Source organism: Sebastes umbrosus, chromosome 14 (genome assembly GCF_015220745.1).
Source record: "Sebastes umbrosus isolate fSebUmb1 chromosome 14, fSebUmb1.pri, whole genome shotgun sequence".
NCBI classification, from domain to species: domain Eukaryota; kingdom Metazoa; phylum Chordata; class Actinopteri; order Perciformes; family Sebastidae; genus Sebastes; species Sebastes umbrosus.
The window spans coordinates 24,390,718-24,417,764 of NC_051282.1; the positions used below are offsets into that span (position 1 = coordinate 24,390,718).

Sequence of the window (27,047 nt, forward strand, 5' to 3'; positions counted from 1 at the left end):
TTTATTTATTATTATTTTTTTTTTAAATATACATTTTTGGGCTTTTTGCCTTTAATGGACTGAGACATTGATAGTTATGAAAGGGGGAGAGAGAGGGGATGACATGCAGCATTGGGCCGCGGGTCGGATTCAAACCCTGTGGTTAGGACTCAGCCATGGTACATGGGGCGCCTGCTCTACCAGGTGAACTACCAGGGCACCTGCTCTGTGCTATGTTGACATACAAATCAGAATGTGGCAAAAAACTAAACAACTAAACCCTTTCACAGGCCCTTTCTACATCAAGCAAGAGAAGGGCTTCCTTACGTAAAATATTAATACCCTCCGTACATAATTAAATACTATGAATAATATGAAAATCCCCCTACATGTAAAGTGTCAAAGTGTCAAAGAGATGTCACTAACTTATACTTAAAGCCTCTGAACAGCCAAACAGCTGTTTTCAGTTAATCTGGCTGATTAGACCGCTGTGGGCCTGTACAGTATGGACTGTAATTGAGTGACATCTGCCTGTTAGCTTTGTTGAACCTTTTAGGGTGGGACAAATTACACCTTTATTGTTCTAATTGGTAGATGAAGATTAGTGACCTAATAAATTCCCATCAAAACTCCGGCCCACCTTCAACCTGAGCAGAGGTCTAATCAGCCAGAATAACTGAAAACACCTGTGTGGGTGTTCAGAGGCTTTACACTTGTTTGTATTATGTCAAGTGGAAGGCCATCTGTCCCTTTCAAAATACAGACCAATCTGCTCTCACAAATACTCTATGAATTTAAATCATGTAGGGCATTTTGTTTTTGTTTGCCAACAGGAACGCTCTCTCTCTGAAATGACCTGACATTGGCCAAAGTCTCCCGTCACAGGCTAGATTTGTTTAAAGCCTGAAAACAGAGCCATGAGGAGGTGCAGAATCATACAAACTCACAGTGACTTGACATTTTTAGTGAGCAACAGGAACTCATGATTCTATATTAATTCAGACATTGAATCATCATGAATCATGAATGTACGCATCAGTTCAGCAAATTTTCTGTAAGTTGCTCACTTACCCATATTAAGTTCTTCTTAATACATCCATGATGTCAAGGCTGTACAGTATGTCCTGATTTGTTTTGCCTGCTTTTACCCAGAGCTCCCCCTACAGAATAGAAAAGGACATGACAAGCATCAAATTTGTTAGAAGGAATTAATAATGTAAGAAAAACATATACAACATACACCAGGTGTCATCATGCATCATCCGCATCATAATGCACCTTATCACCCCACCTCAGTTTTGCATGTGGCTGTAGTCCAGACTGCAGAGAGCTATTGGTCGACGCAGATAGTGGCTGCACTCATTCAGAGCTCTGATCAAGGAACTTTACAGTGACGCTATTTCCCAACCGTCGGAGCATGACAGTCAGTTATTATACAGATATACAGTAAACTTGCTTTATTGTTCATGTGTAACAAAAGTTGCTGAAAGTCGGTGAAAGTGGATTACATGGACAATGCACTGCGAGCAGAGGATGATGAGTGTGTCTGCAGAGCTCTGTTTGCTGGCATGTTTCATTCTGTCTGTAGACTTGACTTTGGGTTTGGGACTGAACAAACCCGTGGAGTTTACATTTCTATTATCTGCCGGCAGCACAGAGTGTTTTTACCAAACCACAGTGAGGAACGACAGCATGGAAGTTGAATACCAGGTAAATATAATTCTCTGTCTCTGTGTCTGTCTGGCACAACGACAGCGTAATGTTGTGTTTGAAGTTTTAAAAAGCATTGTTAAAGTTTGTGAATAATGTCTAACTGAAAAACAAATGAACAAGCCTTAGACTTTGGTCTTCTTGCATGCGGAGAGATAAGAAAACCACTGCTGTTGTTGTTGAAGACACTTATCCTGAGATAGGGCAAAGGGGCGGAAACACCTAAAAGGAATACCTCTGCTGCTACACATACTATTGCAAAAGCATTTTAACAAACATCCTGCACAAACATGCATTTACATGCTGATGACATCATAAATGCATCCATAATATACATTAGCCATCATCATTAATTTCAAATGCAAAACACAAATACATATTTTGCCAGTTTTGAATGTTTTCAAATGGGAAGGCTTCAACTTCAAAAGAACAATTGTCCTCAAAGTGATACATATTGATACTGAATATTTGAAATGGTTTCAATACTCATTTTCTGCAGTATCGATACACGGGTATCAGCTGCGCTTTCTGCTCTTTCGTCTCTCCGCTATTTATCTTTTAATAAAAGAATAATAAAGTTTTATGCCCTCAATGTTGTGTCAATGGCATCGAATATCAATATTTTTCAAGGTATTGTATCAAAGTTAGAAATTCCAGTATCGTGACAGCACTACTAGTGTGTTATTGACCTCAATCATTTTATGGACATGACCTTTGCATTGCTTCACACCCATAGACTGTGTATATACTACTTCTGCTAATACTGCATCCTCTGGCAGCTGCAGGACTGTGTTGGCGTTGAGTCATGTCCCTGTGGTTTCCTGTGTGTTCCTGTGGAGTCAGAAAAGAGTCTGGATGCTCCTAGGGCTGCAGCATGTATCTTATTCGCCTATCACAACTCCTGTATGTCGAAAGCTGCTACATGATGTGGAAGTGACACATCGTTCTGGGATTATTGCAGTCAAAACCAAAACCTCGTCTGATCTTGAGCTCTTCTTTTAAGGCCCTGACACACCAAGCCAACGTCGGCCGTCAGACAGTTTTGGGCCGTCGGTGAGCGTCTGTCGGTCTAGTTTTTGTGGTGTGTCCCGCGCCATCGGCTCTAGTCTGCCCGTGTCGGAGGTTTTATGGCCGATTCAGTTGTGACAGAATCCCTCTGATGGGCTGTTCATCTTAAACGAATCAGTGCACAAGAAGAGAAACAGACGTGAGGAAAGCAAGCCAACGAGTGAAGTCAAAAGGACACACACTTTAGGCTCTTCTCATTTTCGTCTTCATCTCATCTGATCATTCCAATACACGGATATTTTCACAACAACATAGCCATCTGGAAGAGGGTCGCAGGTTCAAAACCCGGCTTGGGTCCCTTCTGTGTAGAGTTTGCATGTTGTCCTCCGGTTACAGATAATGGATGGATGGATGGCCATCTGGAATGTGAAAATTGTCGGCAAATGCTGCTTTATTTCATGTACGTATCATAATAACGGCTTGTATATCTGTCGTCCTTGGTTTTCCAGTTTCCCTTTTTGAATGACGAATACAGCCTAACGCCACCTGCTGGTGTGGAGTTATTTCATCTCACGCAGGCGCAGGACGTACGTGGTAGTTGGCCGTTGACTGTAGTCTTTGCAGTGTGTTTGAGTGCAACTTTTTGGCCAAGACAAAGGCGACGTGAAGCGACACAACAGTTGCTGCTAGTTCTTTGACGTCGGGTTGGTGTGTCTGGGCCTTTAGAGGACAAAGAAAGGCAGTAGTGGGAAGCGAATGAGATCATTTCCCTATGCAAATACCTACACTGTCCCTTTATTATCACTGTGGCACATTATGTGAGCCAGGTTGTTGCTCTGTGTACTGTGAGGGCTTTAATTTAAATATCAGATAGCAGTTGCTCAGCTAGTCTGAAGTGAAAATGGGAGTGCGTTCTTGGTGTGTCTTGGGAGCATTACTGACATCTTGTTTCTTTTACAGGTGATAGCTGGGTCGGGTATGGATGTTGGCTTCGCCCTCATCTCACCCAGCGGATACCGGCTGGTCTCTGACTTCAGGAGATCTGATGGCATTCACATGTGGGTCAATTAAATGCTCTCCAACAAGCTTTTGTTTCAAGAGTTTCAGTTGTTTTCCTTCAGGCGCGGTGAAATCTTGCAAATGCCATTAGGAGCACTTTTTATCATATTTGTTCAAAGTTACGAACTGCAGCTTTAAAGGGACTGTTTGTAACTTCTTACACGTATAAATCAATCCGGGTGTATGCTGTTCAGACTCAGACTACAACACAAACTACACGGAAGCACCAAAACCACAAAGTTATATCTAGTGAGGCCTGTCTTGCAAAACAGTGTTGGCCGCGGTCGGAGGACGCGGGGGAGCCTGTGTCTCTGCTCTACTCTGCTCTGCTGCCTGCCTGCCTTCACTCACAGCTCGTTCCACCTCACGTGCATGCGCGCACACTACACACTGCAGAAGAGTTAGTTTAGCTCTGAGAATATCTAGTAAATATACAGTGGACGTTTGTGCAGAAATAACTGCTGCAGCTCCTCCAGACCAACAGAGGTTTCCTGTGACGGGGCTCCGCAACAAGTTACGTTATCGTCTCTGATCGGGTGCCGGTGTCTCCCCTGTTACCTCTGGCCGCGGTCGGGAGGCTGACGCAGGAAAAGCCAACAGTAGGATCAGCAGTGATTCATGGAGAGACCTCCGTCTGGTCAGCTAACATTACTGCCAAGCTGGTGAAATATAGAGTGATATTGTGGTTTTAGCTGATGTGTGTCGCCTCACTGTTTGAGCGATGCTCGTTCATGTCTATTTAGCAAAACTTCAGTGTATATGCATTTTTCACCCAGACATTTTTTTTAAACAAGTGATTACTACTATGTTTGCCATTACAGTGAGTACTTTCAAGCATGATATTGTTGAGTGCAAATCTCATCTATAGAGCTTTACAAATTTGACATCTTATTTCGTCGTGCAGGGTGGATCCCACAGAGGATGGAGACTACCGGTTGTGTTTCGACAACAGCTTCAGTAAACTGTCAGAGAAGATGGTGTTCTTTGAGGTGGTCATTAACAGTCAGAGAAGCAGTACGGGCCAAAATGAGTGGGCTGACCTGGCCGCGACAGAAATGAGCATGGTGGATTACAAACTGGAGGACATCAGGGTGAGAGAAGAGGGAAACAAAGAGCGATTGCATCTCTATGATTCCCCTCCAGACAACACTTGTTATCTGATGTCATTCTTTTTGATGTAACGCATCCCAGCGCTGACTTTCATCTCCTCTTCCTCTTCCAGGCGAGTTTGGACTCTGTGTACGAGCACCTGGAGAAGAGCCGGCAGGTCCTGACTGTGCTGCGGGCCTTCGAGGCGAGGGACCGCTACCTTCTGGAGGACAACCTGTGGCGGGTGTCCTTCTGGTCCTGCCTCAACCTATCTGTCATGCTCACTGTCGCTGTCACTCAAATCTACACCCTGCGACGCCTCTTTGAGGACACCAAGCGGGTCCGCACATAAAACCAATAAAACTCTGTCACTTAACCTCCAGCCAAGAGAGTGCAGAACCTGCTAGTTGTGCTTTATAAGTTTGACCCATAACCATTTATATAGCCGCAAACTACTATTTGCTATGTAAAGATATTGAGGAGTAATCTCTACCTGAGCAGAGATTGAAGTCAGTTTCTCTCTAGGGCGGCTGTGGCTCAGAGGGTAGAGCAGGTTGTCCACCAATTGGAAGGTCAATGGTTCGATCCCCGGCTGCTCCGGGTCACATGTTGATGTGTCCTTGAGCAAGACACTTAACCCCAAATTGGCATAGCCATCGGTGTGTGAATGAGTATTTAGTTGCGGAACCATAGCACCCACCTTCCTGTTCTCCTTTTAGGTTAATACTGTTAGCTCTGTTTAGGTGTGTTGCCTTGTTTTCACTGTTAGTGCTGTTAGCACCGTTAGCTACGAGCCGCGGCTCAGCTATGTTGCCATGTTGAGAGCCATGTGGAAGCAATATTACTGCTCTCATGGTGCCTTCAAGTGAAACTCGTTAACTCCTGTTTATAACAAGTTGTGTACACAATTATGCTTTGCGTTCAAGTGGTTAAGTCGTGAGAACACCGCTGCTAAACAGCAATATTAACGATACTGTCGGCAATCTAGTATGGAAGTTTTTATTGGACTTTAATAGTTGTAATCCACAGAAGACATTCGACAAATATGTATCATGATCTGCAAATATTTCACTATCCACAAACATGTATTTTTGTATTTGTGTAAATTCACATCCACAAAAATGAAGAGCGATTTGCAAATACGCATAACTTACTCTGTAAATACGTATTTTAAGGTTTACATGTAAAGTGATATCTACGCATTTGTGCATCTATTTCTACTCGTGGAATGATATTTGCGCATTTGCAGATCGCTTCCTGTGGATTTATGGGCCACATGACATTTATAACTTCCCTACTGTTTGTTTACTAGAAGCCATAAAGGCTAACAATTTAGCAAGCTAGCAAGTGTGTAACATAATGCAGGACGGGGGCGTTCATGTGGACTCTTCTCGTGAACACGGTAAACACGATAATATGTAAAGGCACCATCAATCCAATCTGGCATTTAGCACATTTAAAGGGGCAGTTCAAAATTTTTGGAAAAGTGATTCATCATTGATGATGTTTGTGAAATTTTGAATTCCAGTCAAATGGAAATCACATTAAGTGATTTATTAGTACTGTAATATGCACACAGAAACACATACTGTGCATACATAAAATATACATAAATATCATAGACTGTACATAAATATGGACGACATGACAGCCCCCCAAAAGTGAAGCCAAAATCTCTCCATCGCCCCCTGGTGGCTGGCTGCAGTACACGTCATAAGTCCCACCTCCTCCATGTTAGTGGGTGGGACATTAGCCAAATTAAAAAGTCAAAGTACATGTCAAATACATTTTTCTTAAAGATAGATTTTGTCATTTTTGGTATTTAGGTAGTTCTTATCACGCTGATGTTTATTCAAGTGTTAATTTTTCTGTTAAGTTTGGTTTTAATTAGTTATTTGATGCTTTAAAAAGAGGTTGAGACTTCATGATTGGCAGCTTTGTGTCTCCCTCGCTAGCAAGCTGTGACTGTGCTCGGCTCGCGATTGTGATTAATGTCATTGGGGGAAGCTAGAAAACCACAGCTGTTCTCACTGAATGTTGTTTTATTGAATTTCAGACACACATTTATGACTCAAGGCAGTTTTATCAAGCCAATAGCCAAAACAAAACAAAAATATTGCAGAAACCTCACCCACTGTTTAGCCCACTTTTTTTTTACTAAGCCTCAGGCTGTTTAAAAAAAGATCACATCTAAAATCTGTACTGATAAAAAAAAAAAAGTATTCACACAGTCAATCACCCTGATCAGTTTCTCCATCTGGAGATTAAATATACAGGAATCAGTAAATTCATGCAGACGGAGAGTTAGTTTTGTCTGAAACATTCATTTCGTTGCCATTATTTGGATGCATTGCAGTTATTTGGTTCATGCAATTGCACTTAGTGGTAAAAACATACATATCGCAGTACTTGTTGTGCACTTCAATCACTACTACTATACCACTACTGTGTTGAAACTTCCTCATTAACATTTTCTGTCATAAGACATTCTCAGTGGTCATGCTCCACCACTTGAAAGGCATTTTTCTTGACACATACTACAATTATAATAATAAAACTTCTTTTCAACATTCTCATATTGGCTTGTCGTTATGACTTTGCACTGTATCTGGTATAAGAGTTGACTTATAGCCTAGTGTATCTCAAATAAAAGTTTTAAAGTGTTAAATTTAATGCCACTATTACAACTTGGTTCTGACAATCTGTGGAAATATTAAAACATTTTTAGTGTACAAAACTATTTTGGACAACATTCACTATAGAAGAAATAACTTCCTTAGTTTGATGCCTCATTAACTAATAATAAAAGCATTGTTGGAGCTTTTCTTTTTGAGTGAACTGAATATAAGATAGTGTAGTTCTTCTGTAGTCCTGCTGCTGTCATGGATTGAAGTCTTTTCATGGCCACTTCACGCTGGTCGAGGTCACCACTGGTCTCGACGGGGAGCTGGGCGCCTGTTCAGGAACAATCAACCAACATTAATCTCTTGACCTTGTGAAATGCACTTTGACAGGAAATACTGCAGGAGCCAGTTACTGGAACAGCGAGGCCATTTGTAATGAGGCAATCTGTTGGCGAGATCATCCTCCACCATCATACGAAGATAAAGACACTATACCTGGATTTTTTTTAATTAATGCTTGAGCATATTTAGCACAGAACGGGGCTGTCTATGCTTTTGGGGTATTGTGACAATAAAAATACTTCCAGACTCCAGCTCGGCTCTGATTGACACCGGAGGACACAGAGGCACATGTCTTATGCACTACTGTCAGGATATAGTGACCATTTTATAAATATAACGGGTTTTTTTAAATCACATTTGCTCCATTTCTACCCACTGCTGCTTTACAGGGTCTCTTCCTGTGGATCAGTGTAAAAAAGTCACATTAAATCTACTTTGACTCAATGCTGAAAGACAAAACATGAAAACTTAACAAAGGGGGGTGAATTCATTTTATAGGCAGTGTAAATATTGATTCATACTACTCTCTATTACTATGATTTGTTTTTGTTTGTCACTTTACATTTACTGCGAGTAAAGAACGGTGACTGTTGTTTGAGCCTCTCTGAAACAGTAGAGGGTTGCCATAGGAACATCTAATGTCAGTGTATATTGGTTTAGATGTAGAGAGGGGAGGCAAGTGAGGAGAGGAACACCAAGAGGGACGCTACCTTATCTCCGAGAGAGAGAAAAGAGAGAAGAGAGAAGAGAAAGTGCATCACACAGGACAAAAGGAGACACCAACCACCAGAGCCAGTCCCTTTATTGTACACAACACCTCTTTATTTACTCTCCATCCTAAAATCAGTTCATGTTGTTTATTCAAATCAATTAATTGCTACAGAGGCACTTGACAAGGGTTTGCAAAACATAAAAGAAAAGGGATTTTTTTTACAGGTTGGTTTCCGACCCCTTCCACCAGATCCAGACAGGGGGGAGGGGATGGAAAGAGGAAGGAGGCAGAGCAGTGTAACCACAACCTACGTAATACAGACTGGGCTTCTCAAGGACAGGCTCGAGTGACAGGCACAAGGGGACTTTGGCCAATAACAAGTTTTTGATCACACAAACTTTTGTGTTCCAGCGGGGTTTGTGGAAGATTTGAGATTCAGATTCAGGGCTGTATTCAAAGATTATTTTAATCCTTCTGGCGCTGTCACTGAAAGCCCGACCTGGAGAGAAATACAGGAGAAGAAGAAGCACACTCTGTCTCAAGAGTCTGTGGTTTGGGACAATTCTTTACAGTTTCTTTGTCTCGTCAGGTCGGCTAATTGTATGTCTATCCTCTGTGGTGAGAAAAGAGTCTAGACAGCTTTCTCAAGACAGAGTGTGCTTTCATATTACACCACAACTCCCTCCACCTGCTGCTCACCACCACTATTGATCAAACCTAAAATAGAAAACATCCTAGTAGCCCAGCGTCACTCCCCACTTGACCAGTTTCCCCCTCAAAATACCTTCAAAAGAGCAATCAAAAGATATTCATCATCATATAATCACAGCTGTGTAGACTGTGTCCAGACCCTCCCAGAATACATTTAATCCCTGTAGCAGAACCCCTAATAAAAGTCCAGGAGAAGCTTTGGAGCCGAGTTGTACAGAGCTGCTCCAAAAACATCAAAAGAAATGACAAAATGCCCCCCGGTTATAAATAACGCATCAGGAGATGACCGATCTCTTTTTCCCTACGTCCAAGGCTATGAAATGAAAGCGTTGGTGCTTCCTTTAATACGACGACTAACATTTTGAACGTGTTGGGCTTTGATTAGAATAGTTTTTGTCATCAACCCTGCGATTAAATGGGATACAAGTGCTAACTCCCCCAGTATAGGCCAGCTATATACAATATTTTTAATGCATGGAAGCAGAATAATAAACCCTGACAAGTAAGCCCAGAAAGAGATGTGCCAACTCCTAAATGCTTAATACCATCTTTATACTCTAAATCACGTCCTTGTCTACTACACGACCGCTTCGCCGAGTTTTATCCTCTCCGAGAGGAAACTGTGCTGTGTGCTCTGCTCTATGTGAATCCAGGAATGAACAAAGTCTACCCGAAGGCTGAAGGTCTCGTCGGGATTCAACTGAGACTTAAAGGGATTATAATTCAACGCGGAATTACTGGAGAGAAAGCATCTCACAAAGTGCAGACAGCCGTCAGCCTCTCCCCTCTCCCGAGTCTTTTTGTGCATAGTGTTCTGGTAACGGACTACAACATCCCCGTTATTGTGAGTGGCTTGTTGTAAGGCTACATGGCTAGAAGTGCTTGGATTATAATGGTCAATCTGGCTGACATCTTTTCATTGTGGAAGGAGGGAGGGGGGATGAAGCTACTCTATCAGATCCTGTGACTTTTTATGCTTTGCTTTTTCATTTTTTAAAGCTACATTTTTATGACGCTCATTAAAAAGGACAAAGTCACTCAAATAAAATAACACAAGTGGGGAAAAATGTAATCGACACCACCAAAAATAACATGTTTTTCAGTATGAATCAGTTAGGAAATACCCAGTAAAACATTAACAACAGGTTAAGTGTGTATATTACACAGAGATCTAGACTTGGGCCGATCTAAAAAGGTGGAGGGAGGGGAGAGGAAAGCCAGCTTGTAATGGTTAATAAGTTATTTAATGAGCTTCTGCTGGGAACCTCGTCAGAAGACATAAACCAGTTATAATTGTAAAAAAAAAGCTCTTGAACTGAATTTGATACATCATCTCCTATTGATAGAAGCTCAATGCATCCCACAGATGAGCTGGGTTTTATATCCACAGCAGTCAAATGTAATATTCAAGTGGTTAAAGGGCTTTCTGTTGTTCATGTGCACTGATAAAGATGGTATTAGCAGCTTATTACATTGCTTGAAGAGACATTAATACGGCTGGACGATGCATGTTATGCACCGCTATCAGTCGGCCCCTCCCCTCGAGCCCCCCGCCCCTGGCCTTTACAGTGTGCAGAATACACACACCCACACACAAACACACACACTTGGCCACAGGTCTAGTCTAGCAGGGAGGGCTCGGCAGGGCGGATAATGGTGGGCCGGTGAGAAGGAGCGCCAGGGGGTCTTCGGCTGCAACGGGGAGAGAAGATAAAGGACAAGGAGTGAGACGTGCTCACAAAGAGACAGCGGAGAAACCAAAACATCCCGACAGAGAGAGAGAGAGAGAGAGAGAGAGAGAGAGAGAGAGAGAGAGAGAGAGAAGAGGGAAGAGGAGGACAGAGGGAGAAAAAGAGTGAGTGAGAGGAGAATGAATGCCAAGAAATAATATTAAATATCTAGATGGGACAACTGGTGAGCTTGAGACAAACCATGCCTGTGACTCTTAAAAGAGAGGATGATGACATGTTAGTGACATAACGTTACAAATACAGTGCAGCAAAAACCGTATTATATGCAACAAACACATCATAACAGGAAGTCGTACCTGGGTACACCGGGTGGGATGCGGGCTGGCCGGGAGGGGATCAGTGGGGGAGCGCTGAAGGGATCCTGGTGGCTGTTGAAAGCGTTGATGGGTGGGCCTGGGCGAGAGGGAATTGGTGGTGCACCGAAGGCGGGAGAGGGGTTGAGCGGAACTCCAAAGGCGGGGGAAGGGTTCATGGGTGGTCCCGGTGTCGGGCCCCGGACAGCAGGCGGACGGCTGGGGGCCGGTTGGGCTGCAGGGTGCGGCCTGCGCTGAGGGGTCGGGCTGAGAGGGGGATACGATTTAATGAAACTCACATCGTAATAATCACCTTAAAGATCACATTAATTCTCCTGTAGAGAGATATTTGACCCGCCGGAAATCATGTCCACGCACACTTTGTCACAAACACACTCAAAATCTATCCTGAGGCAAATTACACCACTGGTACAGGCGATGTAAACCCCCAGGTTGAGAACCACTATGTTATTAGATACTGTATTTTCCAGCTGTTATACCTGGAGCTCAACGAAAAAGCTAGTTAATCCTTATCTCACCTGGATTCTTGTATCCAGCTGTCATTTATGGGCGGCGGTACCGGGGTGGAGATGGTGCTGGTGCTGATGTCGCCAATAATGTGAAGTGCCTCTTTGAGCGCGTGATACATGCGCAGCATTTCGTCTCTGCGCTGGGCCTGGTCAGCCGATTCCTCCATGAGGCTGTTCTGGTCGCCAGAGGAGTAGAGGTAGGCCAGCAGCTCCGAGTGGATGAAATCCTTTGCCTGTTCATAGTATTAAAACAAAGAAGGTGGTAACTTACATCGCTAAAAGATGTGGTGCAGCAGGAGCCGAAAGTGAAATGATCAGAAGGTTCATAAATTATAAAATTCAACCACGAGAGCAAAATCAATGTATTGATTGAAGGTATTTGATCCTTAAACAAAATATTATAAAACCATGGGAAAGGAGCTGCCCAGTGGACATAAAGTGTTGGTTTTGTGTGTGTGTGTGTGTAGCTGCTGGATTGCTGGAAGCCATCAAGTGAGCTCACCACAATAATAAAACCTAATAAATGGACAGTAGACAAGTCACTGTGAGCATGCACCATAAATCCTGTTAATTAGTGTCTTCAAGTTTATGACCTTGTGTGAACATGAAATTCATGACCGCTGTTGCTACTAAAAATGAACAAGAAAGCGAAGCGCTACTCTGCACGGCTCTACGGTGACATTTAAACCTAATTAAATAGCACTTTATGTGATCCAAGCTCAGATCTCTGGTTTATCAGGTGCCTTGATTATTTTTTATAAAGAATATAGTCATGTAGGATGCTACATTTACAGGATAATTGGTAAAATAACTGTCAGTATACATAGCTAATGGTATATTACCTCCACATATACATAGAAGTTTACATAGTTTGAACAAAAATTTACTTTATTTGGTAAGTAGGAGGGGAACCATGCAGAACTACAATGTGCACGCTTTAGGCTATGTAGAGCCCTGCAAGACCGGATGTTCACATTTACATTGTTTAGGTAGAGATCTAACTACTGCCAGCATTTTGCATAGCACACAGCCTTAAAGGGATAGTGGGATTGTATGAGGTATTTATCCATAGTCAGTGTATTACCTAGAGTAGATGACAGTCAATACGCCCCCAGTTTGGAGAAGCAGACAGGAGTTACCGCACTGAAGCAAAGAAATGTACTGCTGTGGACGGGGACGGCAGCAAAATGTATTTTAGCCACCTAAAAGAAAGGCTCACCTAAAAAAAAATCAATATGAGTGTGTGTGTACGCTATATTTAGTATATTTTCACCGCTTCATCTTGCCGTAAGACAGTTCCTTCAGACGGCGAACCGAAGCCGTTGTATCCATCTATGCTCTCGCGAAAGCCTCCTGACTCCATTGAGAACATCTGTAATTTTAGCGCGCAGAACGCGGCTGTTGCTGATCTAGTGATTTAGTGACACTCACATTGTTGATCATGAGATGCATGATGGTCTTGGGTACGAGGTCTCTGGTGGATTTGTTGATGATGCCAATGTACGAATCCACCAGGTTGCGGATGGTTTCAACCTGCCGCTCCAACTGAGGATCCATAGAGAATGTGTCCGCAGGGGCAGAATCTTCGTTCTCCGCCTGACGACAACAACACACACGCACACACACACACAAGACAGATGAAGTATAAATATATCATAAATACATTTTCATAGTTGCTCTCTTTGTCTCAAAATCGTTCACAGAAGAAATACAGAGGTGCGTGTTTGAACCCTCTGGGAACGCCTCAGTCGCCTGCGATTGCAAAAGCACTCACTTCATGCCTTTAATGCTATCTCTGTAACGGATGTGGGTAGCGACTTAATTTAAAAACTGTCCTGCAGCACACCGTTCCGCCATTACTTGTTCTTAATAAACCATCCAGGGGCTTGGTAATCTTCTTCGATTCAATAATTCAATGTTTTATGTACTTATTTATCTAATACCAACTATACAAACAACTTGAACTTTACTGTTTTGGTGAATGAGGATTCTGGCAGACATGTTGACTCTCTCCTCTCCAATCACAAGCTTGTGCCTTACAGTACTGAATTTATACACCTTTATATGTCGAGGCTCCAGTAATAAGAAAAAAAAACGGCTCAGACCCCAGAGGGTTAATGACCAATTTAATATTAAGTAATTAATAGAAGCAGAAAGCCCCACCCTTCCAACCACATACCTGGTCCTTCTCTGGATAAACTCCTGCCCTGAGGAAGGACGCTTTCCAGCTGTCCACGTCCTCTTGAGAATCACAGGCCAGTTCTATTTGGCGAAGATCCTTGTACACGTTCCTGTACATATAAACAAAAGACAAACACAAGTGCTGGTGAGTGTGTAGGCTAAGCCAGTACATGTGTGGTACAGGACATATATGCACACAAAACGTAGGTACATGTGCATTCACTTAATAATAGAAACCTGACCTCTGTTCGGTGTTGAAGATTGCAAAGATGTGCTTATTGGACATAAAGCCTTTCTCCATATCTCTGAGCTTCAGGTTATCAAGGGGCAGCATATACTTCTTTTCTTTCTCCTAGCATGAGGCAGATAGAAGAAAAGGGTTATTTACTACCTGGAATATACAACACAAAGAAGTTATATCTTCAAAATGTGAGTATATATATTTTGGTAGATGAAAACAGTTCTCCACCAATGAGTAGACATGATGGAATGCGTGTCCTCTGGTGTGGACCACAACCAGGCTGGTGAGATGGAGAAATGCATGATGGGGAATAGGAGGAGGAGGAGGAAGAAGAGGAAGAAAAGGAGGAGCATGAGGGAGTTCTGGGGGGGATGGGGTGCCAGCTTTCACTGTTGAGCTGAGACATCTGGAAGCGTTTACGTCTGCGCTAACACAGAGAGCGGCGCGGGTCCAACGGTTACATCACTCGCAGCTCCACACAATCCCCCGCCCCCACCACGCACACACACACACACACACATATACACACGCATGCACACACACAAACACACAGAGAAAAATACTTAATTGCACGTGCAACGCCAACAAACATACGCAAGCTTGAAAGGATTGAATAAACACGTATCATTTGGGTGGGTGCAAAAATATGCACTCGTACAGATATGACCAAGTGCACAAACACTAAAACATACAGGAGGACTCATGCGCCTACACACATACACACACACACAGACACACTCAATCACACCCCCCCTCCGGCCCCCGTAACCCAGTACGATTTCCTGCAAATTCCAAAGTCAGATCCCGGCTGGAACATTTCAGCCCGCCTGCCACGTCAGTTTGCCTCCACCATCCTCCCTCGCTCCTTCTCTTTCTTTCTCTTTGCTTTTTCCGCAAAAGGCGACCCGACGTAAAGAAATGCACCGTTTCCAGTTGGTGTTTGGACACACTGGACTGGGGTTCATCTTTAGCAGTGGTATCTTTTACAGGCTCTTTTTATTTCGCTGGGAGAATGGATACGACTGAGGCCTGGGCGAGAAGATCAAGCGGTAAGTACAATACTATTTGCACTTATAACCACTGTAGACAAATGTTAAATCTAGTTAAATCAGTCTTGTGAAACTAGATCATTTGATTTTAGATCACGTAAACTTTATTCATCAGTGCACTGACATGCCTGTTGTACTGAAAGTTACTCTCCAAGTCCCTGAATACAACAGTCGAAAAGGTCTCTAATTTAAATAAACTGTAGAGCAGAGTTTGCCGAGTGTGCACACACTGCAGTTATTTAGCCAGGAGGGAATGCAGTCTAACCGTGTCTGGATTTATTTGTTTGAATCGCTTGAACGCAACGTTATGAAGGGTAGCTTTATTTGGAATAATATATGTTTAATAAGGTAAAAAGTATTGTGGCGTTTCAGCAGTACGGGTCCTGATAAATCAGACTTTTTCTGTGTCTACATATACGTGGCTTTTTCTCATGTGTGTAATTGTTTCACTGGGATAATGTTTGCTCTCTGTGCCCTCTGTCCTACTGTCCTAGGGTAGCGACCTGCAGCCGCAATGACCTCAGGGTCCTTCCTCCCATCGGAGTCCTCCTCCTCCTCCTCCTCCTCACCCCCCCGCCTGCCCAGTGTTCAGACTACCTGTTCATCAGGCTACAGCTGAACAGTAGTCTGCACATTGGTTAGGCTGGGCTGGGACGCACACACCTCCGAGCCACCGCCGTGGGTGAAGATGACACCGAATTCACACTAGTTTAGTGCCAAAATGCAGCATCTTATCTTAGCTATCCGCATCCCCAGTGTCTGGTGAAATACAGCAATGGAACAGAAATGCCTCTCACCTCCTCGTTTTTGTACCAGGACAGGGACTCCGCCGTCAGGACAAACCAGTACTCCTTGGAGCCTCCCTTCATGATGCTGATGTTGATGGTTAGCCAGCCTTTCCTGATCACCTGCACAGCGAGGGAGAGAGAAAGCGGTGGTAGGGAGAGAGAGGGGTACCAGGAGGACGGATGAAAACAACTTTGTCAATCAGGCTTATGATATGAGGTGATATGAGGGCCCTCTAAGTGTTACTGGGATGTGACAGACACTAATAAAATCTTACCTGCTTACCTGCTGGCTCACTGGAAATTCAGTTGTCTTTTACATTTTTATCTTAATATTCAACATTTGTGTGTCTATGAGTCTAATGTTACTTACATATGCACTACGACATAGAAGTATGGATTGAAACTAGGGCTGTCAAAGTTACCGCGTTAACCACTAATGTCTTTAAACCATAAACGCATTTGTGATTTTTAGAGAGCAGCGGGTTCAGTTTTAAAGCTAGAGTGAAGATACTGGTATAATATGAAAGTAGAAAACCTAATGAATCCATTGGTACCAACTATGTCATACTAGCTTGTCGCGAAGGAGGCTACATACGCTCCAAATTTACGCTAAATTTTGGTGAGGAAAAACTTTATGATAATCACATGCAGTTTAGGGAAAGTCAATGCTTATGATTTGAGCATATTTGTATGCTAAATGCAGTACCTATGAGGGTTTCTGGACAATATTTGTCATTGTTTTGTGTTGTTAATTGATTTCCAATAATAAATATATATACATTTGCATTAAGCAGGCATATTTGTCCACTCCCTTGTTGATAAGAGTATTAAATAATTGACAAATCTCCCTTTAAAGGTACATATTGAACAGATAAAAAATGTGCGATTAATCACAATAAACTATGGACAATCATGCGATTAATCACGATTAAATATTTCGATCGATTGACAGCCCTAATTGAAACTTATTGAGTAAACAGCATGGAGTAACATGCACAGGAAGACATACGGTGTGTAATATGGCTTAATGTACACAAAAGCATCAAATGGTCTTTTTCACTCAACAGAAAACAAATACTTAAACCAACAAACAGGACCAGATGGTGTCCAGACACCTCGACACAGAGTCAAAGACCAAAGGTCGGCGGTGGTATGTCAGTGTCAGCGGGTCAGTAAAAGCTAGCCTATGTGCTAGTAGTTTTTTTTTTTTAAAAAGCAGGGTTAGTGGGGTTAACTGGACTCGGATGCAGAACTTTTTAAGTTAAAGCTGGGGAGAAGTGAGTGCAAAAGACAAAGGAGTAATGGAGGAGAAAAGATTGCAATGGCTAGCTGATCTACTGGAGTTCATAGAGGGGCAGAAATCTAGAGTGACGAGATGGAGAGGGAGCAAATACATCAGACTGAGAGGCTGAGTTGGCTGAATCACTCTGAGGAAAATAGGCCATGAGTTTTAGAGGAGCCTTCTTAGCTACTATGTCCATTTTTCCCACATAGAGCCCCATGCATTTCAGGCACAATGGGGGAAACTACTATCTGTGTACTCTTGTGCTGAGTAAAGCTAAGAGAAAATGTACATTTCTGCTTTAAACCTCTCTTCTGTACTCCCTCTCCATCCAGCACAGGACTGGGGTGAGTTATGAGGGGAAAAAAAGGTTTATTAGTTCAAAAGCGCCAACATAAACACGGGAGAGGAGGCACGCACATAGAAGCTAAACATGTTGTTTGCCTTGGCCAGGAAATAATGTCAAGTTTCAAATTCCCTATATTAAATGTCAGCTGGAAATGTTGCAACCAAGTTGACATTAAGAAAGAGGAAACGATGGGATGCTTTCGTTTTTACACTATTTGAAATGTTGCAAGCGGTTAATGAAAGATGTGCGATTACATCAGAGATTAACTACAAGGATTTAAAAAGGAAAATAATATGACTATAATGAAACATGCCAATTTAAAATCAGTCAAGATAGTCAGTAAGTTATGAAAACAAAGAGATCTTAACAAGGAATTTTGATTAAATCATTGGAAAACATCCCAAAGCCATGACCAGTCACCACACAAAACACTACAGACAATGTTGATCAGCTCTGAATACAGAAATTGAGATGTGGAGACAGGTGGGTTTTTGGATATGTAAGTACTTTTAGTAGGAATAAAAAGTGTTTTAACATGCACTTAATCACTAGAAATTAATGGAAAGAAAATGTTAAAAGAATCAAAACGTTTACTGTGTTGCTGATTTAATCGCTCCCCGCTCCCTCCCCTGTTTTGTCCCCAGTGACCGACATTTAGGATGATTCTCACAAGGCAAACTTTTCAGTCACAACGCATGAGGCGGCAGCAGAGGTATAAACCCAAAGACATCAGTACTGACGCCATTTCACAGTCAGTGGTGGAAGATTTCCCAGTTCTCTCTCTCTCTCTATGTGATCCTCAATAGAGAACACAGCATTGCAAAGAGACCTAATCTTTTCTGGGGTGTTAAATTATTAAAATATTTGGTGGAGAAAAAGTAAAATGTTAGTAGCAGCCCGAGACAATTACTGTCTTATTAAAATGAAACCAAGAATTACGAGAGCAAACCTGCCGTGTGTTACTGTTAAGTCAGTTCCAAATTACTGGTAACTGCGTGCTAATTGATATCAATTTGATCCGTCCGGAGACTCTACCTTCTCCTCCTGGCCCTCTCCCAGTCCGCCGAGCTGCAGAGGGGTAGAACATCTCATTACGGCGAGGTTTCGACTGTTTACGCTGCAGTTATCTCACAGCATTCTGTCTTTCTCCACCCTAACCACATTGGCTGACCTGTGTGTGATGGCCTCAGTCCTTCTGCATGGCCTAACCCTGCTGCCCCCCCCTGGCAGGGTGCGGTTTTAAATCTTTGGGGTACTTACCAGAATCTCACCCTGCAGTAATAGGAAGGGGAGGGGGAATTAAAGCAAAGGAGGAGGGCCAGTAAAACCAAAGCCAAAAGAAATGAGAAAGCAAGCAAGCAAAGATGAGGGACACATGAGAGAGAGAGAGAGAGAGAGAGACAGAGAGAGAGAGAGAGAGGAGGGGAAAAGGGTAGAAAGTGGAGAGTTGGAAGTAAGAGACAGAGAATGAGAGTTCAAGAAAAGATTGAAAGAAGAGGGTGAACTAGTGGGAATGACAGGTTTGAAGGGAGCAACAACAGGAGGAAACAGAAAGCAATAATCCACAAGACAACCAGAGAAAGACAGATGAAGAGAGGCAGGAGAGAGAGAGAGAGAGAGAGAGAAGGAGAGAGAGCAAGAGAGTTACATGCAATTAGAATTACTTCAAGTATACCACAATTTGGTTATGTCATATTTGTTGCTCAGTTGACAGGTGCGAGGTCCATGCACATTCTGAATTTCAATACACAAGATGCTGGTGAGTTAATGGGGGAAAGCAATAAAAACAAACCAACATAACTCTGTGATTAATTGTTGCTTTGCTGTGGAACAACATGCCTGGGTCACACCATGCAAACAGCACTTAATTAACAGCCATGGAAACAAATGCTGGTTTCAGAAAAAGCAGGGAAGCGGAGACTCCTTTAAGTTCATTAAGGCAACTCTCCCCTCAACTGAGTCCGCGATCTCTGACGCTGATTAGCAGTATTATAACCAGGAGCTTAAAAACACACATTGAAAATTCAACATAAATTGCTAAATATCGGTCTGAATAAAACATAAAAGGAGAAGCACCAGCTTTACAGTATCGTGGACAAAGTCAGTTCAATATGAGGATTAGAAATCAATGGGACTGGGTACAAGCGGTAGTAAATATTATGTACGGGGGAGGTAATCGTTAACAGTTGGATAGGTCGAGACAGATTAATGGCTGTGGGCTAAATCATTGCTGGAATGAGATATATTCACATGGTTGACTAAGAGGCTGGTAATGGGAGACATCGAGGGAGATTAAAATGGTGAAAAGGCCAGAGCTGAGTGATAAAACGTACCTGGTTGGGTATGGCCCTCTTCTTATTAGCAGCAGTGCTCCTCTGCTGGGCGCTGTCATCACACAAAGAAACAAAGAAACAACAATAAATATAATTGACACCACAACCCGTCTAAAATATACACCCTGAATATTCATATGTCACTTCTGTTCCAATAATATTCTAATAATCTAACTGACATCACTATTGTTAACAAAATGTTCATTTATTTTTTCTAGTAAAAAAAACAAAACGTATTGCAAATAGCGATCATGTTGTCTTCCTCTGAAACTGTTAAAAACATTCACACCGGCGACGACCTGTTTGGGTCTCTGGTCAGCGTGCTGCACTCATTGTTCTTCTCCTCTGTGTTTACTTGCGGATCGTAAACAAACTTTAAAAGGTGCATACCGTCACCAAAAGTCAATGAAAGCAATTTGGCTTCAATTTCGTTATCGGAATAATACATAATAATTTACCATTATCGGTTGAGGTACATATTGTGCATCCCTAATTTACAATATTATGTTTCATATGTTTTATAGCTTTTAGTCTCTCGTGTAAATCAACTGTCTGGTTTTGATGCAAATATACTACTACAGACATACATGAAGTGGCTTGTGGAGGAATTTGGACAACATGGAGGGTCAAACCGTCTCTCGCTCTCTCTCTCTCACACACAAACACACAACCCTACATCCTTTCTGTTGGCCCACCTGTTGTTGCCGTACCCTGGGGGGCTACCATCATCCAGCCTTCTGTAGTCAAGACTGAAAGTGACGTCATGAGAACCATTAAACAGCTCTAGCTGACCTCCGATACATTACAACAATCCACTGGCCATGCAGAGGCTCGACATAAACCCTCAAACACAAACACACACACACACACACACACACACACACACGGGGGCTTGCTTTGTTACTCGGTCAACGGCACGACCATAGACTGTATATAAAGATGGACGACATGACGGCTCCCCAAAAGTGAAGCCAAAACGATCGCTGGCCAGCTGCAGTAAAGGCCAGCGGTTCCAAACATGGGGTCTGGGCCCCCCTTAGGGGAGTACCAAAGATCACAGTGGGTGCGCCAGGATTTGTCTGCTCTGTGGTTGCCAAACTTAGGTTCGTACATGTATAACTAAAGTCATAATAACACCATGCTGGATAATTTATACAAAAGTCTGAATATAAAACTACTTAAAAAGATTTATATTTGTTGCTACTTAGTAGCAAATAATGTAATACTGATAATGTAATAATAAATAATAATAATAATAATAATAAATAAATAAATAAATAAATAAATAAATAAATAAATAAATAAAAAATAATAAATAATAAATAATAAATCTAACTAAATATTCTGCTGCAATCCATATTTGTTGGTGTTTAGCCTTTCAAAAACAACGTTTTCATTGCGGTCAAAAAACCTATTTGTTCTCCCGCTTGACGCACTCAAAGGAAGGCGTATAAAGGGGGAGGCTTAGCAGCACTCTTAACACCATAAATTACATTTATTTAACCACAATAACAAAACATCTATTGAGGCTCTAACACTATAGTAAATTAATTTGAGTTCTATTCATTCAAGAAAGTTGATTTAATTAAAAAAGACTAACTCATTTAATGCACTGAATCACGTAATTCAAACTGAGGATTTTGTTCGAGGATTTGTCATTTCGTTTTTAGGGTGATGACGCTGGGGAGGGGGGAGGAGGGGAAGGGGAGGTATTAGCTTTTCTTAGAAACAAGTAGAAGGGGCTTCAAGGAAACTATGGTGGGAACCACCTACATGTTAGCAGAGAGGGCACGGGCCAAACTAAGACGTCAAAGTACACGTCAAATACATTTTTCCCAAAGATGGTTTCTGTCATTTTAGGTAGTTCTTATCAAGCTGATGTTCAAATGTTAGTTTTTTGGTAAGTTTGGTTTGAATTAGGGATTTGATGCTATAAAAAAGGGGTTGAGACTTATCCGGGATATTTTGTCTTCACTTTTGTACAGTGGGAGGAAGTGGAGACACGTCGTCCATCTATACACACAGTCTATGGGCACGGCCCACACAGAGGAGGGGAGCTCCACTGACTCAACTACATGCTAACTGCTACACCAGGGGGACTACGTGAATTCAACCACGAACTCTAAACTGCTTAGAGATTAACCACAAAAAAAAAACAGTGAGTGCCTTGCAGTGTGCAAATGAGTTTCTAGTGCACAACAGCAGCTACGAGCAAATGCAGTCTGTCCATTGGTACAGTAAGCATTCTTTATAGTGGCAGTCAAACAGCCTGCAGCAGACAGGAAGTTTATCTGTCAAGCAATTGAGCATGCTTCATTGACTTTGTTTGGAGTGTGAGTAGCATTGTTGCATGCAGGAAGGAGGGTTGGGGGGGGCAACTAATGCGACCTTGATCATCGTGGCATCCACCTCCCCCACAGGGAGACGCATGCTCTGATGTGGCTGGTTCACTAATTGGCATGCTACATCACACCGATGCACCGCAGTTTACAACATGTGGCTAATTATAAGCAGCAACACTTTGACTCAGTAGCAGCGATGTGCTGGTGATTCTGTTAAGTTTATGAAACAGCAGCTGGAAATGCTGGATGAGAGTTAAAGGATAACAAGTCTTTTCCTTTGTAAAGCTACGGAATCACAAGTGCACCTCAGACAACGAGTAGTTAATGGGGATCACAATATCGTTCGTGAGACTGGGGTCACCCGGCAACAAGCTGTAAGTTGGGCTAGAGAAGGTGGGGGGGGGGGGGGGGGGGGGGGGGGGTACATACTTAGCAAAGCCTATGAAGTCCTCATGATTGGTGTTGATGTAGGACAGCTCAATGTCAATCAGCAGCAGAACCTTGATTAGAGGCAGAAAATCATGATTAGCATGGAGGCGTCTCAATTAAACACCACTTACAGAAGGCACAAAGGAGAAAGTGTTACCTCTCACTTCCGATACTTCACACTTGAACAAAAACACATCTAGAGTTAGATTTATACATAGCTACTGTATATAGAGTGCTGCAGGAATGAGTCCAAAAACCCAGAAATGAGTTCGCATTTTAGCACTTCAGGTTCCCTCGTCTCATAGTCAATGGGTTTTTAGCTAGATGCCTGAGATAAGGTCTATGGTTAACACAATCTGAAGAGATCAGTAAATATCACACTTATGAATTTCAAAGATTTTACGAGTCTTAAAAAAGGCGGTTGCTAACAAGTGGCTAAATGAGACTACTAAATGTCATCACGCCGACTCGTCCGCCTTTACAGCCTCCTTGAGTAAACTCGCGTTCATGTGACCGTGGTGTGCCCCAAACTGCAACTAGACTAAAGGGAGTGCAAACATATACACACTAGAAAGAAAACATTTTAGATTTTGTTATGTTCTGAAGCTAGTGAAGCTAGAAACTGTTTTCCATTGGACAAATGCTAAAGCAAAACATATCTGATACCTGAAGGGTCACACAATGCACATGTTTTTTGTCCTTATGCTGCAGCTGGAGGATCAGCAGAAGCAGAGACTGTCAAAGCCGGATGACACAATGCTAACGGTGGGTGTTCAGGCGCCAGTCGCCCACTTCACCTTATGTGACATCTTGTCCCCGTCCTCCATTTACACGATAACTAACTTGGTAGGGCTCACCAGCATCTCACCATTGAAGTGGGGCTACATATGAATTGTAAATTGCAGCTCTTAACTGTATTTTTTCAAACATCAAAGGCTGACCTGAGAGCACTTTGCGTGCTCGAGAGTCCATTTAATGAACATCCTAGCAGCTCACCTGGTCCTTGGTCTTCCCTTCTCTTTCTCTGACGTAGGTGGTGACAATCCTCTCAGTCTCCTCTCTCAGTCTGGGGTAGGAATTCAGCTGAAAGGCAACACAACACACAACTGCAGCACTGAACGGAGACACACACAAACACGCACACTTACATGTGAGCTTGAGCTTAGTTAAGACTTACCAATAGGTATCAGAGAGAAACAGGAGTGAGAAGTGAGAATAAGTAGAGAACAAAGCAAACGGAAAGAGATAGTCAAGTGACATTTCAGTGTCACAAACCAACACACACATAAAAACAGACTTTAAATACACAGTGACGGTCTGTTCTACAAGGTGATAATAGGGTGTTTACTATCAGCCAGGGATGACTTCATTAATTAAGAACCAAGGTGGTAATGCTATAAGTTTGTCATTGCCTTTAAGGGATAGTTTGGGTGTTTTGAAGTGGGGTTGTATGAGGTACTTAACCATAGTCAGTATATTACCTACAGTAGATGATGGTCGGCACGCCCCCAGTTTGGAAAAACAGACAGGAGTTACCACACGTGAGCAATGTACTGCTGTGGACGAGGCAGGCAGCAAAGCGTATTTTTTACCATCAGACTAACTCTGTATTTTAAACACAGCAATGTCCAAATATACAATACATTCAAACCTGTCATCTCTAGCTGATGGTAGAGTTTTGATAGTATTAATAATATTAGTGAAGACTGGATGAGAAGGGAAAGTGACAGAGGCAGAGGTAAACTCCAGAAACAGAGGGGAAGGATGGTCGGGTTACTGTGTGTGTATGTTGAATCATTTCATGGTGTGCAGCGCCTTCATGTGTCCACAAGATGGCAGTGGAGTACCGTTGCTATGGAAACCATTCAAGCTGCCACTGCACTCACATCTCCCCCCCCCCCTTAGATCACTCCCTTTCCATCTGGTTCAGCTCATAGCGGAGTGTCAGTCTGCCATGTGGGTCAGCGAGGGAGCGTCGCCGGGCTCTGCTCTGCCCAGACTGACTGACAGGGTCTCGGGCAGAGAGAGGGAGGGAGGGAGGGAGGAAGCAATGTGGAGGTTAAAAAAAAAAATACTTTAATGAGCTGATGCTGAAGTCAAGCAGCATGTGGGAGCTGGCTGAGGGAAATTTTAAGTTATGCTTAAAATTTCAATGATTTGTAAGTCAATCTGAATGGTATGGAGACTTCCAGAGGGATGGGACAATACACACAATGGAAGCAGCGGGTACGGATGACATGGGTGGCGATGGGACTAATTTCACTGGGGTGACCATTTTACTAGGAAGACAAGACATTTACGAAGAAAAGGAATCCCTTCTCTGTTCATGCCATCATCCCAGCAGGTGTTATCCCTGGTTACCTTAACGGCACACTTCATGACGAGCGCGGTGAGCTCGGACACCACGAGGTCCACGCATTTGAGGCTGGGCTCTTTGAGTTTGAGGATCTGCTTTTTGACTATCGCCTCGAAAGCCAGGTCAGGGGTGAAGAGCCCCGTTCTGAAAGGTCATGGGGGTCAGATTGCATGTTGTTGTGGTTGAAGAGAAAGGGAGAAATAAAGGAAGTAGAGAAAAAAAAGGGGACAGCCAGGAAAGAGAAAAGAGAAGAAAGACTTTGTTCAGTTAGTCATTTCTAGTTGTTGACAGACAAATCAAGCAGTGGAGGAGGACAAGCCACAGGTCTTTCACATCCTCTTCCCTGACAAGCTAGTTCCTCTGAAACTATGTCAATATAGTAGAGATGGTCATATCACCTCCAGCTCACGGTCAAATTACAGTTTACATGTTTTACTGAGCTATGAGACCTGCAGCTTGTCCAGGAGAGACCAGAGATGCTCAGACAGTCCCCGAAACATCTCATATCCACGACGACACGTCACCCGTCACAACACTCCACAACACGACAGCGCTGCCTGCACACGGGGCTAATCGGGCTGGGCTGGGCCGAGGGCAAACCGCACAGAACGTTTCTTTCTTTTAAAATACAAGAACTGATGTTTTCCAGATATTGGAGGAAGGCTAATGTTCTGCGCCAGCGTACCCTCCGCCACGCCCATGGCCGCCCCCTGCCCCGTGTCTTGGCTGGGTCGGGAGATGCTGGACACCTGCAGTACCTTGTTGGAGCACTGCCTGACTGTGTTGATGAGCTCCTGAATGACCAGATCGATACATTTGAGACAGGGCGTTTTCAGCTTAACGATCTGCTTTTTCACGATGGCCTCAAACGCCAGGTCTGGAGTGAACAGCCCCGTTCTGAGGATGCACAGAGAGACAGAGGCACAGCGGCAGACGGATGGGACAGTTAACGGACATGTTGGCCAACAAAACAGATGAATAGACGGATGGGTACCGGACAGGAGGAGGAAAGGTAAAGCGCCAAAGAAGGCCCGGTGTGAATGTAATAAAGCGCACGACCACAAATGAGATATGACAGAAAGGAGAGTATCAGTGAGGAACACATGACAACATTAGCGCAGCAGGGGACTTAGATACATGTAACACTAAACCTCATAATTGCAGACAGAAAGAGAAAAGGAGTGGGTGGTGTTGCAGTGGGGAGATAAGGGGATTGGAAGAAACAGTGAAGGAAAGTAGAACAGAGGAAATACATTTCACATACAACAGAAAACACTTTCTTTGAATTGGTACTGTTAGTCTGTGATGGCAGGGCTTGATTAGAAACATTTGAATTATAGTAGAATAATGGCTTTCATGTAGGGAGAAACTCGCAGCATGTGGGTGCAGCAGTGTTTTGTGTAAAAACAGAATACAGTTGTTTATTGAGCTCTGTGGGTGACCATTTTGGCAGGTGTTTTGTTTCCGCTCCACTTGCCTGACACCGTGGACGTTCTTGATAGCGTGACTGATTTCTCGCCTTAGCTCCTTCTCGTCAAACACAATCTGGGAGACGGGGAAGAAGATGCAAGTGATACTTTAACAAACCTAACAATACTTCAATCTTTGTGAAGACCTAAACACTATATCAGTAAGGGATGTCACGAGAACCGATACTTCGCTACCACGTCGATGCCAAAATTCTGAAAACGTGACGGTACTCGTTTTTCTACAATACCGCAGGTAACGGGGATCAGGGCTCAAGACTACAGCGCCTCGTCGCCCTGGGGACAACAGAAAATTTCTCTGATAACGCTAGATTGTAAACTAGAATTACCGTCTCACGGTTGTATGCCTCCGCCAACCAGTCAAGTTGCAGTTTACATCCATGTCTGTCCAACATGTCATCA

At 43.0% G+C, this 27,047-nt stretch overlaps 2 protein-coding genes and 1 long non-coding RNA gene across 12 annotated transcripts in view; 2 read left to right on the plus strand and 1 right to left on the minus strand.

Annotated features, from left to right (window-relative positions):
• The first annotated feature begins 803 nt into the window (after positions 1-803).
• Positions 804-5,319, plus strand: tmed1a (transmembrane p24 trafficking protein 1a). The gene is made up of 4 exons (XM_037793282.1): positions 804-1,689; positions 3,658-3,755; positions 4,661-4,847; positions 4,979-5,319. The coding sequence occupies exons 1-4, from the start codon at positions 1,495-1,497 to the stop codon at positions 5,195-5,197; spliced, it is 699 nt and encodes a 232-aa protein (XP_037649210.1). The 5' UTR covers positions 804-1,494; the 3' UTR covers positions 5,198-5,319.
• A 1,550-nt stretch (positions 5,320-6,869) lies between these two features.
• The window catches only part of dnm2a (dynamin 2a), a 35,535-nt gene continuing 15,357 nt past the window's right edge, over positions 6,870-27,047 (minus strand). The window contains exons 9-22 of one of the 10 annotated variants that reach the window (XM_037793276.1): positions 26,636-26,703; positions 25,917-26,055; positions 23,799-23,885; positions 22,803-22,873; positions 20,727-20,780; positions 20,032-20,083; positions 18,734-18,766; positions 16,077-16,187; positions 14,232-14,341; positions 13,988-14,099; positions 13,240-13,404; positions 11,818-12,041; positions 11,282-11,545; positions 6,870-7,800 (exon numbers count right to left, since the gene is read on the minus strand). In XM_037793276.1, the coding sequence (XP_037649204.1) occupies positions 7,770-7,800; positions 11,282-11,545; positions 11,818-12,041; positions 13,240-13,404; positions 13,988-14,099; positions 14,232-14,341; positions 16,077-16,187; positions 18,734-18,766; positions 20,032-20,083; positions 20,727-20,780; positions 22,803-22,873; positions 23,799-23,885; positions 25,917-26,055; positions 26,636-26,703 (1,521 nt within the window). In that variant the 3' untranslated portion in view covers positions 6,870-7,769. Of the gene's footprint in view, positions 7,801-8,595; positions 10,927-11,281; positions 11,546-11,817; positions 12,042-13,239; positions 13,405-13,987; positions 14,100-14,231; positions 14,342-16,076; positions 16,188-18,733; positions 18,767-18,958; positions 19,203-20,031; positions 20,084-20,726; positions 20,781-22,802; positions 22,874-23,798; positions 23,886-25,163; positions 25,303-25,916; positions 26,056-26,635; positions 26,704-27,047 lie in introns of those variants that run through there. The other 9 variants (XM_037793272.1, XM_037793273.1, XM_037793280.1 and 6 more) reach the window with 9 other exon arrangements.
• On the plus strand, positions 15,014-16,368 carry LOC119502355. Its single transcript, XR_005210050.1, has 2 exons — positions 15,014-15,279; positions 15,774-16,368. It is a non-coding gene; the product is annotated as an uncharacterized LOC119502355 (long non-coding RNA).